This window comes from Giraffa tippelskirchi, chromosome X (genome assembly GCF_054371585.1).
Source record: "Giraffa tippelskirchi isolate mGirTip1 chromosome X, T2T-mGirTip1v1.2.pri, whole genome shotgun sequence".
NCBI lineage: Eukaryota > Metazoa > Chordata > Mammalia > Artiodactyla > Giraffidae > Giraffa > Giraffa tippelskirchi.
In genome coordinates this window covers 1,157,781-1,176,130 of record NC_137289.1, presented here as the reverse complement: position 1 = coordinate 1,176,130, position 18,350 = coordinate 1,157,781, and the positions used below count along the sequence as shown (strand labels likewise).

The 18,350-nt window shown below is 46.1% G+C and overlaps 1 protein-coding gene across 2 annotated transcripts; it reads left to right on the top strand.

Annotated features, from left to right (window-relative positions):
* Window positions 1-448: 448 nt before the first annotated feature.
* LOC145535295 (putative PWWP domain-containing DNA repair factor 4) lies at window positions 449-9,926 on the top strand. 2 transcript variants are annotated; one of them, XM_081563700.1, is made up of 4 exons: window positions 449-556; window positions 6,149-6,329; window positions 6,416-6,546; window positions 7,315-9,926. In XM_081563700.1, the coding sequence occupies exon 4, from the start codon at window positions 7,528-7,530 to the stop codon at window positions 9,553-9,555; it is 2,028 nt and encodes a 675-aa protein (XP_081419826.1). In that variant the 5' UTR covers window positions 449-556; window positions 6,149-6,329; window positions 6,416-6,546; window positions 7,315-7,527; the 3' UTR covers window positions 9,556-9,926. The 2 variants fall into 2 exon arrangements, with proteins under 2 accessions (XP_081419826.1, XP_081419825.1); XM_081563699.1 differs by lacking the exon at window positions 449-556 and adding an exon at window positions 4,843-4,890.
* Window positions 9,927-18,350: the final 8,424 nt, after the last annotated feature.

Here is an 18,350-nt window from a genome sequence, read left to right as displayed (position 1 = left end):
TTCCTTCTAGGAGATTTATGGTTTCAGGCTGTACATTTAATCCATTTTTGTGTAAGAAAATGGTCCAGTTTGATCCTTTGGCATGTAGCTGTCCAGTTTCTCCAACAGCACCTGTTGAACAGGCCGTCTTTTCCCTGTCATGTGCCGTTGCCTCCTATGACGTAGATGAATTGACCGTATGCACCAGGTTCTGTTTCTAGGTTCCCTCTTCTGTTCCATTGGTCTGTGTGTCTGTTTTCATGCCAATACCATGCCTGTTTGATGACTGTAGCTTTGTAGTGTCGCCTGAAATCATGGAGCCTGATTCCTGAGGCTCTCCCCTTCTTCCTCAATTTATGGCAACTGCAGCAGTAAATCTGTGCCCGTGGCAAACTCACCTTGACCAGAAGCAGCCGCTTCCCAAGTTTCTAGCAGAGCTGCCTAAGTTTATTTTGCTCTGTGTAAATAGGAGGGACTCTCCCTGACAGGCGCCAGCTGCTCTCCACCCCGCAACACAAGAGGCTGTTTAGAGCAGAGAGACGTCCAGAACTGTGGTCCAGATTTGGTGTCACCTAGGGTAAGTCACTCAAGCTTGTTTTGCATTACATTTGTTTGTTCGGTATTTGATAACACCTGCTGTGATAATCAGAGCTCTGTTCCATCCTATAGTCACCCTAGGGTATGAGAAAGATGATTTTTCTTTTAACACTGCATGGCCACTATCTTCTTTAGACTACGGTGAGCAAAAAAATTGGTTAAGATGAAATGTCTGAAATTCCGAAACTGGTTCTTTCTGCATATGCAGTTGGAAAAAAGTTGGCTTGATGAAATACTTTTTTCAGAATCTGACACTGAGAAAACAAAAATATTTCCAGGAGAAAGCATGAAGTTAACTAATAAATTTAACTTTCCCCCCACTGTTATTTTTGGCTTTGTGTTTGTTGGGTGAATTGCCATGACACGTGTGGTCATGATTCCCCGTCTTTCCATTTTCACGTTGTCTGTTTTTAATAGGAGAAACCTTTGTTTGAAAAAGTAGAGGCAATAAAATGAAGTGAATTTCAGAGCAGGGGCTTTGGAGATAGGAAGAATAATTTTTGAGTCCTGGTATTGGAGATTCCATAAATGTCTCCAACTTAAAAGACTCCTGGCTTCCTTAAATGTCAGTTTTACCATGAAAGCAATAATAATAATGCTCAATTCAGAAAGTGGTATTGAGGAGTAAATGCATGTAAAACACTTGCATGTAAAGCACAGTGCCCAGCTTATGGTAAAGCACTCAATAAATGTTATCTATACTAGAAAAAAAAAAAAAAAGAAAAAGTAGAGGAAATTGTGGAACTTGACCCTTTTGTTTTTGCCCTGCAGGAATTAGGTTTTGTTCTTTGTGTGTGTTTGTATTTGTCTTGTGTGTAAGTGTGCTGGCTATGGGAAACTCAAACTTGTTTCCTGAATGCAGCCCCTTGAGGTGCATTCTCCAGAATGGGATCATTTTGGGTAATAATCCTTCTGAGTTATCTTGTAAATGAGCACCACTTAACTGACTCAAAACTAACAGCGCTTACAAATTAAATGCATCCTAATATTTAGAAAATTGACCAAAATGAGTGTCAAACCTCTTGATCTGGGAAATATTCAGTACTGAATTGATATCTGCTATTGAAGCTAGCTAGCTTAAGTTTGTTGGTTTTCTAAATGTAACACAACTGTTGTACCTAGGTTTGTTAGAGATCAAATAAGACCTTAGATGTGTTGCAAATGTGTCAGCAAGAAAATATCAATAACTTGATATGATGAAATATTAAGTCTACCTAAATAGCTTTCTCCAGATTTTGGTAACTTGAAAGTGATCCAAGTCAAATGGCAAGAATTCATTGACTATCTGGGTCACACTTCAAATAGGATAAAATACTGGAACATTGGTTGCTGGACAAATCTAAGCTTACCAACCTCTGCCTTCTTAGGAGAGGAAAACTAAAGCATAAGTTTCCAATCAGAAAATACTGATATGACAAACAGTTCACAATTACTTGCCTCTTAGTTTCCACTAAACGTTAAGGTGTTAAAGAGTTAAGGGTTCAAATCGAAATATGTAATAAAAGCTACTAAGAATAAAGGAAAAAATTATCAGTATATCGTAGGGAAGTAGGATATATGTTTTGATTAAAAAAAGGAGTTTTATGCATGGTCAGGCTGAGATTAAACTTTGGTAAATGGGTCTCACTAATACCTGTGGATAATTTGCAAAAAAAAAAAAAAAATGGAGAACTGCTATGTTATCACATTAAATTGGAAAATCTCAGAATGTAAACTCTTTACATATAATACACAAACATAATTATGCTAAAATATTCATAGAAAAATGACAAGAGGGAAATTCTCCTGATTTTAATGCTGACTCTCTTCGAATGGCGAATGATTTTGCTTTCTTCGTTCAAATTTTCTGCATGTATAAAATTTATAATAGAAAACAGCAAGCACTGGGCCGGGGATTAATCTTGCAGTGACTAATAGCACCGGATGTTTGGAACTGCAGACTTGATGCCAGATGCTGGTTTTTTGTTTGTTTGTTTGTTTTTGTTTCTGTTTTTGTTTTGCTTTAAAAGGACAGTCGTTCCTATGGCTGAAACACATTTCCCAAAGAGACCAGCTTCAGCATTATAGCTCAGCAGTATCCTCCTGACATACAGATTTGACATGTGCCTCCTTATCAGAAAATAGTTGCCTTTGACCTGCCAATTAAGGATTTCTCCTTTGTTGCCAGAAGAAGCACTGCTTGAGAAACTTATACTGCTGGAAAGTTTCCGTGCAGCCAGCACTAGAGAAAAATGCTGTTGCTTAAAGGAGATTTAATTTCCCAAGATGAGATAATACCAACATGTATTTTCAGCGGAGGTTCCTTTAAACCTATAGTCATGAGCATTTCAGGCTTCCTCCAAATCTTTCAACCACTAAGCAAAGATCCGCATCGGGAGGAGCAACTTGGAGGAATCTGGGCTCAATTACTTTACAATATTGCTAGTGAAGACGTAGGTGATGGCAGTATTGACCAATCTCACTGCATGTATCCTTCAGCCATCCGTTTATTAAGTAATTATTGAGTGCCAGATCTTGTGCCATAATTTATGTAACCTTTAGATTATATTTGCATTGTCTTACAGTGACCGATGATCTTATTTGACCAAGTGTTTTGAGACTTTTCGACAAACTTCCCAAACGTCAAATTTTAATTAAATTTCTTTTGACTTCCAGCTGACTTTAAGGTTCTTTAGGGAGCCCTTAAGGCATCTGAAGGAGGAACATTGACTTAGTTTCATTTGATATGTTGAATTACATGGGAAGTATTTTCAAAGGGTGATAAGCCTTCCAAGATTATACTGTATGGGTAAAGTTTACTATATGTCCTGGTGTAGTCTATCAGCCATAATTCTGGTTCTACCACAGCAACTTGATTCAGCTTGTTTGTCAACACATTGTGATCAGATCTCCAACCTCGCCTTTTAAGTCTTTAATAGACAGTTAAGCTGTGCTTTGCAAAATTGCTTAATCTTCAAGCAAATCCATCGGAAGGCCTTTTAAACAAACATAGGTCAGATATATCGCTGCATTTGGTTAAGAAATTTTTATCAAACTGGTAGGAGAAGCAAATCTTCCCTCTCGCTGGCAGCCACGATGGACCTAAGGCTGTCTGCAGCAGAGTCAGCAGAGTGACAAGACAATCTTACAGTGACACTTACCCTTGAAGGGAGAGGGGATTTTGATTGTACTATATGTTAGTACTTAGGAGTGAACAATGAAAGAGGAACTGTTAGCTGCTTAATTGAGTTATGAAGTACTGACTTGGGGGAAACCTGGTTTTCATAAAATACAATGAAAGCCTAAAACCAAGGATTGCTTACATTGCCCCTTGAAATAATACAGCTCTATTGAGAACAACCCCTTGGGGGCATGAAGGTCAAATGAGAAAAAGTAAGCAACTGAGGGCAAGCGGTGACTCCCTTAGAGCAAAAAGAGGACGGCCCTCCATTACCAAATACCATTTTGCCAGGGTCTTTGTGACATGCGTTGTTCTTACCCCAGTTCTGGCACCTTATCACTTTGATGAGAATAACAGAAGGATTGGTTACTGATTCAACTGGTGCATATGATTATAATGGTTAGGGACTCTGTCTGGGATATTACTGATTTTGATCTGTGTTCCCCAGATATTCAGAAGCCATGCCCCTCAAGTTACTCATGACCTAAAATAATTTGGCATGTTATACTTCTGCAAGTCTGGCTACCAGACAACACGTCTCCCCAGACTGGTTTTCAGGCTTATTCTCCTGAATTCAGGTCCAGGCTGCTTTTCAGGTTCATTCTCCTGAATTCTTTATACAAAATCTTTCTTATATAAAACTCGAATTGAGGACTTGGAACTTGGGAGTATTTATAACCTGATATCAATTCCCCAATCAAGGGAGGACTATGCCCCACTTCAACAGGAACAGCTAGATCAGTTGTCGCCACGTTCCCTGAAAGACTTGGGGAAGGATGAAATGGAATTGGAGTTTGAAACCCAGACACCCTGAACACAAGTTCCTCTGCCAAGTTGAAACATACTCGTGTGTTATCCTCAAGACTGAGGAGTATCAAAGAAACGGGGAGAATTGTAACAGCAATTCTCCCCCGTTGCTCTGCATTATCACTCCACACCCTGTTACCAGGCAATGGGTCCTGTTCAGCCATTGGTCGGTGCCACAATAGGCCCCGCCCACTGGCAACCAACTGTCAGTGAGTGACAGTTAGTGGTCCTGCTCAGCCATTGGACAATGCAGCAGTGGGCCCCTCCCACAAGCTACCAACTGTTAAGAAAGGACGCTTAGTGAAGGGATTCAGACAACAGTGGAGTGGTGGTCAGTGGAGAGTGAGGTAAGAGGCAGATCTGGGCCTTCTCCCTGAGGCCCTGCAGCTCACCTGGCCTTAGCCGGCACCCCAGAGAACAAGCTGGGGGCTGTGTCCTGTACGGCTCCAGAGCCCTCACCAAGGCCCCCCACTAGCCTTTGAGGCAAGCAGTGAACCTCTCCCCTGTCCCTATCTCTTTGACCCCATAGCCGTGGCAGTCTGCCTGGGTTGCTGTCTGTGGGACCTGGTCTCTCCCCCTTGGGGCGTCCTGAGGAGGCTGAGGGCCACGTGGGTTGGGCACCTGGCCCCTTCGGCCATGACAGATGAGGAGGGTCTGGGGACCTGGCCCTGAGGGAGCTACCAGCTGAGCTCTGCCTCCTCTTAGCCAGGCCCGGGACCTTGGAGGGTGAAAGTTGCTCCTTGGGACATTGTCCTTTCTTATCGGGACAGAGAATAAGATTTGTTTGGTAGAGATTTACAGGAACACCTCATCTGACCATGACCTGACCTCAAGAACAAAGGCTCTGACACCAAGAAGTTTGCAACAACTAACCATGTCCCTCCCTCTACTAGTGCTTTTAAAACGGCTCTGATGAAAGCTTTCAGTAACATTGGGGTTTATAGGGCATGAGCCACCCATCTCCTTGCATGGCCTTGTGATAAACCTTTCTCTGTTCCAAACTCCAATGTTTGAGTATTGTTTGGCCTTGCTGTGTGTGGGGCTCACGGACTTGGTGATGTTCAGTGACGATCTACCCTTGCCTCCTTTGTCATACGTGAATTGACCGTATGTGCTGGGCTGTGTGTCTGGGCTCTGTCTTCTGTTCCACTGGTCTGTGTGTCTGTTTTCGTGCTAGTACCATACCTGTTTGATGACCATAGATTTGTAGTGTCGTCTCAAATCAGGGAGCCTGATTCCTGAGGCTCCTCTCTCAAGGTTTCTTTGGCTATTCAACCCTTCTTTCTCGAGGTTGCTTTGGCGATTCCGGGTCCATTGTAGCTGCTCCTACTAAACCTGTGTGTTCAGGGCAGATGAAGGCTCTCATGGAGCTGGTTGTCCCCACTCCTCTGAGACAGGAGGGAGTAGCAGAAAGTCAGTAGTTTACCATGGAAGCATGTCAAAATGCAACAGAAGGGAGAAATAAACGTGACTCCCACATTATAAGTGAGATTTAACCAACATTTCTGCTTCAGAGTGGCATGCATTCCAGACTTAGGGAAGGGAGCATGACGAAGCAATCCCTGGTTCAGTGGCTTAATTTCTATCTGCTTTTGCATTTTCTAGATCCACTTTGGAGGTGCTTATGTCCTGAGTCTGTACAGTTGATGCTGTTTGACCCCTGAGAGACCTCTCTGCACTTCAGAGGCACTGAGCAGGGTGAAGGGTCTGCCAGACGTGCAGTTTGAGCCTGGGAATCGACAGATCCAGCTCCAGAACCACACCTGCTATGATCTGCGTGCCCAGGGTAAGCCTTTCCCTTTCCCTAAACATTTCATCTGCAATCAGTTCTCTATGCACTTCTGGATTCCAAGCTCATGCTCTTTAACATAGGACCCCTGAGAGACCTCTGTGCACTTCAGAAGCACCGAGCAGGGTGAAGGTTCTGCCAGACGTGCAGTGTGAGTCTGGGAATCGACAGATCCAGTTCCAGAACCACACCTGCCATGATCGGCATGCCCAGGGTAAGCCCTTCCCCTTTTCCTCAACATTTCATGTGCAATCAGTTCTCTATGCACCTCTGAATTCCAAGCTCGTGCACTTTAACATAGCAATGTGCTGACACCCAATATGTCTGTATGCTGGTGATCACCTCTGGTTCCCCTGGGTGCACAGGCAGTGGGGCCCTGGCTCCCTAGGAAGGAAAAAGTGAAGCGTTCTCCTGCGATGGGCCCCAAGGAGTACACACGGCACAGGATGTCCAGTGACACAAACGAGGTCCCGGTCACGATACCCCCACCTCCCCACACGATTGCCCTTTCATGCACAGTAGTAACAAATAGGGCTTTCCCGGTAGCTCAGATGGCAAAGAATCTGCCTGCAGTGCAGGAGACCAGGGTTTTATCCCTGGGTCAGGAAGATCCCCTGGAGATGGGAATGGCAACCCACTCCAGTGTTCTTGCCTGGAGAATTCCATGGACAGGAGAGCCTGGTGGGCTACAGTCTTTGCAGTTGCAAAGAGTTGGACAGGACTGAGCGACTAACACACACAGAGTAACAAATAAGGCAACGTGTTGGGTTTGGAGGGCTTATAAAACTCCTCCGGTACCTTTGGTATTTTCTCCCCATGTATCTGCCATGTATCTAACCCCTAGGCTCATGGATACACAGCCTTAATACTTCCTTGCTTCATCTCTCATCAATTCTATTTGGCCAAGCCTTCCACTTTCACAAATGGCATACCCCCCTCCCCCCAACCCATCCTGACTCTTTTCTTCTTTTCCATATCCTAGTATTCTCCATTATAGGCCATTGAAAACACAACCTCGGGCATCTTTCGAAGATCCGGGCAGAAAAACACAGGCTGCACAAGCTATAAAAGCTTTATAGTCCTGGGCAAAGGGTGTGTGCAAGCACACTGTTTAAGGGAGACCTGCTGTAGCTGTGAGTATGATGGCCAGTCCCCTCAGCCTTAGCTAACTAATCCTTGGTGCCCAAGTCGAATCATGACGGACGCCAGGTATGTCCTATGCGTTTGGAAAGGGCGCTTTTGGCCAGCCAAGGTCTTGTCCAGACCCCACGCCTCACCACGACAGAAGAGAAAAAGGGTCCTTTCTCTGGAAGTTCAAATACTCTCAGTAGATGAAAAAATCAGAGTGAAAAGAACAAAGGTAAAGACCCTGAAAGAGTCCATGATTGAATCCATCGCCACCTCACTAGCGGCCCAGCCGGAGCCCAGTGCCCCAGAAGAAGAGGAGATGGCCTACATATGCGCTATTACAATGGCCTGGGACATTCTGAATAAGAATGGAAATTTCCCTCCAGCAAGAGTCGTGAGTGATCCAGAGTCCAAGACGTGGTCTCCAAGGAGACCGCGAGAGCAACATCATAGAAGGCGTCAGGAGCCCAATCAGGGCCTACGGAAGAGTGTGAGGAAAAGGAAGTGGTCCAAATCACCCGTGGTACCTTCAGAGAGGGAGAATGCCCCATATGGCAACAAGCCGCAGGTGTGCACACCCGTTGCCCCGACCCCAAGCGAAATGCAAACAGAGTCATCTCAGAGCTCCAGGATGCACCCAAACTTCCCGTCACTTTCGGAAGATGACCATGAAAAAGAGGGCAAGGAAACGGGGCACACCTCAGAAGCCATGCCCTTGCCCTGTACAGTGAAGGAGGTGGGTGTAGATGTTAGAGGTGGATGCGTGCTTCCATCACTTACACCGGGTTTCATCCTCACTGTGCCCAAGGCTCTGGAAGAGGGGGCACACAACACCTGCCCAACGTCCCTGGCTGTGTCTCCTGAACGTGCTACATCCTCGGGGAATGTTGACCCTGGAGAGGGCACCTGTAACTCAGGCTCAGAAGGCACAGCGGCATCCTCCAGTGTCCCTGACCTGAGCCTGCGTTATTCACTCGGTCTAGCAAACAGAAAAAGGAAGCTGCAGGCCCCAGGGTGTGAGGAAGAGCAGCAAGAATCTCAACCGTCAGCTGGCTCAAAGGCTATTAAGCCCACCAGTGCCATCAAGAAGGGTGGGGGCGAGGAAGTGGGACAGCCGACAAGCATGGCATTCCGAGAGGAGCTGTGTCCCATTGAGAGAGGAGTGCTGGTCTGGTTTAAGTTTCAGAATCACCCATTTTGGCCAGCCGTGGTCAAGAGTGTCAGCCCAACCGAGCAGACTGCAAGGGTGCTTTTGATTGAGGCCGACATGCACTGTGAGAAGAGCGGCATTCAAGTTCCTCTTCAAAGGTTGAAGCATCTGGATTATAATGGCAAAGAAAAGCTAATGAAGAGAGCCAGCAAAGCATATGGGGCAAGTGTGAACTGGTGTTTCTCACTGATTTCCAACTACAGAGAAGGGCTCGTTCGTGGGTCCTTTGTGGGCTCTTTCCTCGACTATTATGCTGCTGACATCAGTTACCCCATGAGGAAAGCCGTCCAAGAAGGGGATCTGCAGATGGATTTCCCCAAGGTGAATTATTCCGACCTGGAAGATTCTGAGGAGGAGACCTCCGTGGCTGCAAAGAGGCACTGCAAGAGAATCCTCCCTGACCGGACGAGGGCTGCTCGGGACCGAGACAACCAGAAGCTGGTGGACTTCATCGTGAAGAGAAAGGGGGCCGACCCACATCTTCTGGACATCGTCAAAGGCAGGAAAAAATCCAGGTGGCTGGAATCATTTCTGAATTCAGAGAGGTATGTGATCTGCGTTGAAACATACCTGGAGGATGAGGATCAGCTGGATGTGGTGGTAAGCCATTTAAGAGAAATCTACAAACACATAGACAAGAAAGCGCTGGCTCTGACGAGAGATGACCCGGTGAGCTTCCTTCTGGAAGTTCTTCTGCCAGAAGCAATCATTTGTTCAATTGCTACAATGGATGGATTGGACTACAAGGAGGCAGAAGCAAAGTACCGGCAAGGGCCACCTGTGCGTTACCGGGAAAAAGAACTGTTTGATGAGAAAATCTTGAAGAAAATAAGAAAGAGATCAGCTGAGAGGTACAAGGCTAAACTCTCCCCCTGTGCCCACTAGGGCATCGGGCAGACTTCTCAGCCACACCATTAGCAACAATCCCCATCTGAATGAACTGCATGACCCTCCCACTCCACGTGGCATGTAAACACCTTCTGGAAATCCGAGGCCTCAGGAACACACTTGAATTCACTCTGGATCCATCTCCAGCACCTGCGAGTGGCAGAGTCATCATCAGTTTCTTCTTCCGAATACTCTCACACCACTAACTGGTTAAAATATTGTAAACAGCTGTACTTCCCTCTACTTGCCCAGATGTGTAGTTTTCCAGATATTGTCACGATGTGGCTTTTGACTCTACTTAATATTTTAAAGGTGGACATGCATTCTGTTTTGATTCCCAATAAAACCATTGTGTCTTTCACCTCAAACTTCTGCTTCATCACATTTCAGATTGTACATAGTTGGAATGTCTAAATAATACTCCTCCTCCTCTAGGCCCTCCTCCAGCCTCCTCCTGGCCCACATCACTTGCATGTGCCCTTATCCGTTAGCAGCAATGAGTCTATTATCCAATGACACTTTCACCTATGTTTCTCCTTAGCACAAACAAATACGTATTTACTTATTCATTCTCAGCCCAGGTCATTCAATTCAGTGCTAAACCACACACAATCCACACCCGGGGTCCTGCAAACCTGGTTACCAATGGCTTGTCGTTATCTGCTACTGACCACGTCACTTGTGTGTGCGTAGTCGCCCAGTCATGCTCCATTCTTTGCGATCCCATGGACTCAAGCCCACCAGGCTCCTCTGTCCATGGGCATTCTCCAGGCAAGGATACTGGAGTGGGTTGCCATGCCCTCCTCCAGGGGATCTTCCCAACCCAGGGATGGAACCCAGGTCTCCTAAACTGCACACGAATTCTTTACTGTCTGAGCGACCTGGGAATTTCTAAGTGCAAGGAATTTGAATATGATGAAACACTAAAATTGTGCTGTAAAATTACATTCAGAAGCTTGCAGTCTTCGTCAGTTGCAAAGTTACCTGGAGCTTTCAAAAGCCATATTTCAAGACTTTAACCTTGCACACGCCCCTCCATGACCTTGGAATGTCAGGTTCACTGGAGACTGCTGCCAGTGTTGACCTGCCAGAGTTTCAAACATATTCCTCAGTATCACTCTGCCACTGAGACTCAAATGCAGCTTCCAGGGCCCCAACCTTGCGAGTCTGATTTGGGGATCTGGGCTGAAACACTGGCACCTGCATTTTCTTATGCCACATGAAGATCTGGATGCTGGAGGTGCCGGCTGCCCAGCCCCGGGACCAGTCAGTGTGTAGACTCCAAGTGCACGGAGCTCACTGAGCCTCCAACTTCCAGGGTTGCACTGCTCAGAGCCTCCAGACTAGCCTTTCTGGCCGAGTGGTGACTGGCAGCCCTTCCCATCGCGCCCCCAGGCCTCCCAACTCCTGGCCCCGCCCCCACGCACAAAATGAGGTGGAGCCCAGGCACCCCGAGACTAAGGCGAGATCGAGATGGGGTGGGAGCAGAACAGGGCTTTCCATAGCTCATCTGAGAAAACCGTAAGGCTCCTTCCCACAAGAATGGTGCAGGAGTGCTCCCTCTAGGAGGTGATGCTGGGCACACGTGGAAGGACAATCACAGCAGTGAGGAAAAGGAGCGAGGGAAGCGTGCCCACCAGGGTGTGGGAGAGATTGTTTCCCCATAATCCCACGTCCTGGCTCCAGCCCAAGAGCGCATCTCATGATCTCCATTCTACTGATGAGGAACCAAAAAAGGAAGGGAATGGTGTTTATTGGGGCAAAACGGGTAATCACCAAAACAAGTCAACTTAGCAAGAGAACTGGTTTGAGTGAGCCCAGGTCCATATCGAGGGCAGTCGCATGGAGGAGGGTGGGCGAGAGAGGGTGCCCCTTCCCCTCAGCTGAGGGCTACGTGAGGCCCCACCTGAATGTGATAGACACACTGTCCTATCCAAGCCCGCCTGCACACCTGTCAGGGAGATATCTTTACTGTGGCCACTTCAGAGTTGCAGGAAATGGGATTCCAAAAAGTGAAGAGTATTGCTGGGGGTCACAAAGCTGGTAAGTGGTGGGACTGGCTTAGAATTCAGTCACATCAAACCCTGTACTCTTTTTTTTTTTTTAAAACCCTGTATTCTTCTTTTCTTTTTTTTCTTATTTTTTTTCTTTTTTCTTTCTTTTTTTGTTTTTATTTTGTTTTTTATTATTATTCCCTTTTTTACAAACCCTTGTGTCGAGGGCTGACTTTCAATAGATCGCAGCGAGGGAGCTGCTCTGCTACGTACGAAACCCCGACCCAGAAGCAGGTCGTCTACGAATGGTTTAGCGCCAGGTGCCCCACGAACGTGCGGTGCGTGAAGGGCGAGGGGGCGGCCGCCTTTCCGGCCGCGCCCCGTGTCCCGGGACGAAGGGCTCTCCGCATAAACCCTGTATTCTTAAACCAATGCTGGGCTGCTGTGTTTCTAGAAGTTTCTTCCCTGTCAGAACCACTTGGAGAGCTTGTTAAAGTTCAGAGTTCTGGGCTCCACTCCGGAAGTATTGAAGAGGAAAATTTAAAACTTACACCCAGCTAGAAATAACTAAATACTGCTTCTGCTTGTGTTAACTCAGCTTGCTCCTGGCAGAGTCACATAAGTTACGACTGTTTGGGAAAATGGAAACTTAAAACAATGTTAGGAGCTGCCTGCTTAACCATGTTTGTTTGTGTAAAGGTCAGGCACCCCCCTTTCCCGCCGTGTCCTAACAGCTATTCCCATTTGCACGAAACCCCTAGTTTAAACTCGCCTATTAACAGACAGCATTGCCACTACAGTCTGATGTCATGCACTGTCTATAAAACCTTTGTACCCCTTTGTTCAGTGCTCAGAGCTGGAAGTGTTAACTCCTCTGGACCCGCCGGAGTGCTAAACCTGAGTTCTCCCACTCTCCAAGTGTGGTGCTTGGTTTCTCGACCATCCAACTTCTTCAGCAGTATCTAGTAGAGTGGGGTCTGAGAATTTGCATTTCTGAAACTTTCCAGAGGATGCTGATGTTTTGGTTCTTAGACCTCTACCTCCTCTCACAGCCCACCCTCAGCACTGGAGCAGCAGTGCCCTTGATACTGGAGATCTAGTCCTGCCTCCGTGCTTTCAGACACTCCCTTCACCCCACCCAGAATGTTTCCTTTGCCAGTCACCTTTGAAAAATTCTCCAGGTCCACCCATAGAAGACGGGTTTCTTTAATCTGTTCTCTGTCTGCAACATTCCACTCTCACATTCTGTTGCTACTTCTTGTAACAATGACTTCATGGTTTTGTGCGTTATACTTAACGTTTGTCTTTATCTGTCCCCCATGCTGAGTTCTTAATTTTCCAAGGGAATGGCCTTGTCCTGTTTATCTTTTTATGCCCAGCTGCAAGTAGAGGCTTACAGAAATGCTTGTTCACAAAGGCCTGCCTCCACACTGCTAACTTTCAGGTCCCTCCATAGCCCTGGCCTAACCACTGTTTCATTCTGATCTTTTGCCATTCCTTTGACTCCCCGGTGCTGCTCCAGATTGCTTTCCACACAGTAACAGCATCAAACAGGACAGGCAGAATGACTGCATCCACAAATATAAAGTGTATGATTAAGTATAACAACGACCGGTCTCAGTGTAATTAATAAATACGTTTTCAGGACCCAAGAAGTATGAGATAACACTGCAGTTCTCAGAGCAGAGTCCAGGGAACCCTGGGAGTCCTTGAGACCCTTTCAGCTGGAATCCACAGGATCAAATCTCTTTTCATAATGCTGCTAAGATGTTTCTGCTTTTTGCACTTTTTCCCAAGGTTAAGGTGGAATTTTCCAGAGGCAACCAAAGTGTGACATTGTGGCAGACTAAAGTCAGAAACAGACATGATTTCCCAGCTCTCTCTCATTAAGCCATACATCAAAGAGGGTTACAAAGATGTAAAACAATGCCATTCTTTCCACTGAGTTTCATTTGTTTTGTATAGATTTTTTCATAAAATTTATTATTCATGTTAACATGCAACGGTTTTATTACTGTCATCTTTAAATGACTAAGTATTAGTTTAATTTCTCCTTTTCAATTTTAATACAGTAAATATTGTATGTATAACCCACATAAACAAGAGCTCTTTGAGGTTCTCGATAAATTTTAAGAATGCAAAGGGGTCCCGAGAACAAAAGGTTTAAAGACTGGTTTAATTTGATGCTGCACAATGGAATGAAGTAAAAAATTTGTCAATGTATCTTAGGTTATTGGGGTGGCAGTCTTCACTCTTTTAACAATGATTTTATGTTTTTTCCTCTTAATGATAGGACAGGTACCTCAGAATTCAAATTTAGGCAGGCAAGCACAGAAGACTTTTGTAATCCGTGCAAAACATCAGACGTTTGCACTAACAGTTTCTATGCTTTAACTTTAAAATTTTTCTTTTTTTGTTTTTATGTGGGACAGGTATATGTTAATAAATGGCATATATGTGTGTGTGTGTGTGTCAGTCCCTCAGTCGTGTCCAACTCTTTGCAACCCCATGGACTGTAGACCGCCAGGCTCCTCTGTCTATGGGATTTCCCAGGCAAGAATACTGGAGTGGGTTGCCATTGCCTCCTCCAGGGGATATTCCCCACCCAGGGGTCAAACCTAGATCTCCTGTATTGGCAAGCTGGTTCTTTACCACTGAGCCACCAGGGATGATACCAACATATCCTTTAGGGGGAACTCAATTCAACCTAGCACAATAGACAATGGCACAAGTTAGAGAAATTATACAGAAAAGAAGTATGACTTAAAATCATGGAGCTCAAATCAAAGAAGCTAATTCCCTATTTCAGTCTATGATAAGAAAGAGCTGAGGAGGTTATCAGGCCAAAGCCTTAACTCCCTTTATTGTATTCTTGCTCTTTGTCACCATGTGCTTGGAAATGTGACTCAAGAAACTGGGTCTTCTGCTCTTAAGTTTCTTGCTGGACCTCACAGAGTCCAGGAGTGCCGGCTGGGCTGGGGGAGCCAGTTCACATTCTTTTAAGTCAGTCCATTCTTGCTTAGATGATGCAGGTGGGGAGAATGATCTGGACCTACAAGTTTCAGAACCAATTCCAATACCATTGTGCCCGAACTCTTGGATAGGAGAAGGGATACAGAGGAAAAGAAAGAAGAAGAAAAGTGGAGTCTTCTGAAATTCTAAAACCTTCTAACCTTGGGACGCTGAGGCCATTTAAAGATGCCGCTTGCAGTGATGACAAGCGTTGCTAGGAATGAAATGAGTTTGGTCAGTGAATTTAGGGAAGGAGATTTTGTAAAGAAAGACAAACGAGGGCAAAAACACTGCCAAATTGTTGTGGTGAGTTGAGCCAGGAACAGTTGGAAGTTGACCAAAGGGAGCCCAGAGACTGAAAACCTCTGAGCCCAGCATCCACCACGGCATGCGGCCTCACTGACAAGAAAACCATACCCATAGGCAAGAGCTGCACTTACCTACGTACCCTATAGGTACATAGAACTTCCACTGTGGCTCAGCTGGTAAAGAATCCGCCTACAATGGGGGAAACCTGGGTTCGATTCCTGGTTTGGAAGATCCCCTGGAGGAGGGAAGAGCTCTACCCACTCCAGTATTCTGGCCTGGAGAATTCCATGGACTGTCTAGTCCATGGGGTCACAAAGAGTCAAGACACAACTGAGCGACTTTCACTTTCACGCTATAGGTGCACATATAGAAGCTTAAAATAGTGCCCATTGATTATGCACAGCTGTCCAGACCTGGCCTAGCTTCCAAGGCTTCACGGAGAGTGTCAACTGCTGGGGTCTTCCAAATTGCTTTGTTGCCATTCTTGGCATGTAATCTCAGCGGTTCCTTTTGCAAAATTTGTAGTCAACTGCCTCCCTCCTGATGCAGATCACCTGATGCATGTTTCATGGAACGCACTTCCATAGCAGATATCAAAAGAGCAGTCTGTCAATTAAGGGAGACTTCATTGCCATTCCCTGTCTGCCTCTCCAGCCTCTTTTGGTGTGCCAGGAATCCCAGCACACATGCATCATGGCGCACATGGATCTCCTCTCTGACAGACTGGCAACACTTTCTCCCCTAGGGCCCACCCTTTAACCCTGCCTGGGCCTTTCAGACCAAGCTCAGAACACTTCTTGTCCAAGAGTCCCTGCGGATTCTCCCCAGACTGAGTCCCATGTCATCAAAGTTGATCTTCCTCGGGCCTACGCACACACCCCATGGCAAGCACCCTCAGGCCCAGGTGCTCTGTGCTGCATGAACATAGGACACCGATGCCTACAGAGTCCTAAGGAGGTGCCCAGCCCTTAGTGCTCAACAAGGGCAGTTGTGTCCCTGCCACCACCACCTATATCAGGATGCCTCTCCTCCAGCACTGACCCTTTCTCTCTCTGTGCCCAGATGGCAGCACTTGTGCTGGCCCTGCCAAACAGGGCAGCTACCCCAAGCTGTGAATAAACAGGCCAGCGACAAACAGCCCCCATCTCTTAGAAGGAATGCACTGAGTGTGGGGCCCCTTGCTCGTAAACAAGGAAAGAAAAGGACCCCCAGTTTGTGTGGCTCAGTTGTTCCCCCACCTGCTCCCGGGCATGTCCCTTCCAGAACTTCCCGGAATCCACTTGTGCCACTCTGCCTGTCAGCCACCAATCACCCTCTGGTCCCTCTAAATCAGCGGATTGGCCTGGCATGGTTTGCAGAGAGACAACCAAGGTAGGGGGAGGGAGAGAAACACACACACCCCCACCCCTCTCAGGGGCCCTTTTCCATGTGGCCAGGCTACTTCTTCATCCATTCCCAGAGCAGCTCCTCTGGGAGGAGTCAGGACCCAACCCTGGGCCAACTCTTTGTCAATCAGACCCCAGGGGTGCAGAAACACAAATGGAAACACGCATGTCCCAGCCCATGGCCACCAGAGCAGGGCTCTGGTGAGAGAATGGGGTGACTGGACAATCCTGCCCTTCCTCCAATGCCATCTCAACCCCAGGGCAACTCTCCATCTGGGAACATGCTTGCTGAATTGCCGAGAACGTTTGCACAATGGTCCTCAGAGTGCGTCGGTGGAGGGCAAAAGCAGGAGGGCTGAACCAGCCCAGGCAACGGGGGACTTCTGGCAGTTTGCTCCAGCTGCTGTTGTCATATGGTAATGTGCAATGTTAGGTGGAAAAGCGGTCCAGAATGACCTCACTGTGCTCTTGTCTGTTAGTGGAGGGGACAGGGGATGCTGCATGCGGCCTTTCCCCTGTGACCTCGAGTACCGGCCCTGGGTGGTGCCCCCAAGCCCTGCACAGGTGTGACAAGAGGATGCACACAAGGAAGGGCTCTCTGGCACGTGTGCAGGGTGAGTCGGGAGAAGCGGTGACCACCACTGCGGCTCGCGTCTGCTTCTGTGTACACCGCCGCCTGCTGACTCGAGAGCGGTGGTGACCTCCAGCATAAAGAAATCACCTGTTTTTAAATCGAGATAGAATTCTCATTTCATACATGTCACTCTTTTGAAGCGGACAGCTCAGTGGCATTTAGCACATTCCCAGTATTGTGTAGCCTCCCTTCTGACCAGCTACAGTATATTTTCCTCCCCCCAAGAAGACCACATTGGCATTAGGCAGTTCCCCTACAAGTCCTGCCAGGCCCTGCCAACCACTAATCTCTCATGCTCTGTAGATTTACTTTTTCTGGACATTCCACATTAATGGAATCAGACAATATACTGCCTTTTTCACCTGGCGTCTTTCACAATGTTTTCAAGATTCATCCATATTGTAGCATGTATTGGTACTTTTGAAATTCTTTCAAATTGAATAAAATTCTGTTGTGTGGATAAAGTATATTTTATTCATCCCTTCATCAGTTACTGAACATTTGGATTGTTTTCAGTTTTCATCTCTTATGCATAATGTTGCTATGAACAACATTGCAAGTCTTGTGTCAACATGTATTTTCATATATATTTCATATATATATATATATATATTTCATATATATTTGTGTCAACATATATTTTCATAAGTTCCCTTGCATAAGTACCTAGGAGTGGAATTGCTGGGTCCTATTAAACTCTATGTTTAACTTTTTGAAGAACTACCAGACTGTTTTCCAAAATGGCTGCACCATTTTATGCTCCTACCATTTTATGTTTGAGGGGTCCAACTTCATCGCATCCTCACCAGGACATTTATTGCCCATCTTTTTGATTCCAGACATCCTGGAGGGCTATCTCACTGTGGTTTTCATTTTTATCTCCCTAAAAACAAATGATGTTGAGCATCTTTAATCTTTAATCCAGTGAGTTGGACACGACTTAGCAACTGAACAGCAACATTTAATGTAATTCCTGATGACACAGGATTATTATATCTGCCTTTCTTTTCTATATGTCGTAGTGAAAGTTGCTCAGTTGTGTCTGACTCTTTGTGACTCCTTGGACTATACAGTCCATGAAATTCTCCAGGCCAGAATACTGGAGTGGGTAGCCTTTCCCTTCTCCAGGGGATCTTCCCAACCCAGGGATCGAACACAGGTCTTCCACATTGCATGCGGATTTTTTACCAGTTGAGCTACAAGGGAAGCCCTTCTATATGTCTTATGTCATTTTTATTCCACTGTTTCTCCATTATGCCTTCTTTTGTGTTAAATAGATCATTTCTAGTGTGCTATGTTAAACTTTCTCATTTCTTTTACTATATTTTGAGTTATTTTCTTAGTGGTTGTGCTGGGAAATACAATTCAAGTCTTCTGCCTTCCCTCTGGAGTGTCTCCCTTCCCTTGCCCCACTCCAGCCCCAGGTCATGAATCATGGGTGGGAATCACTGGGTCTAA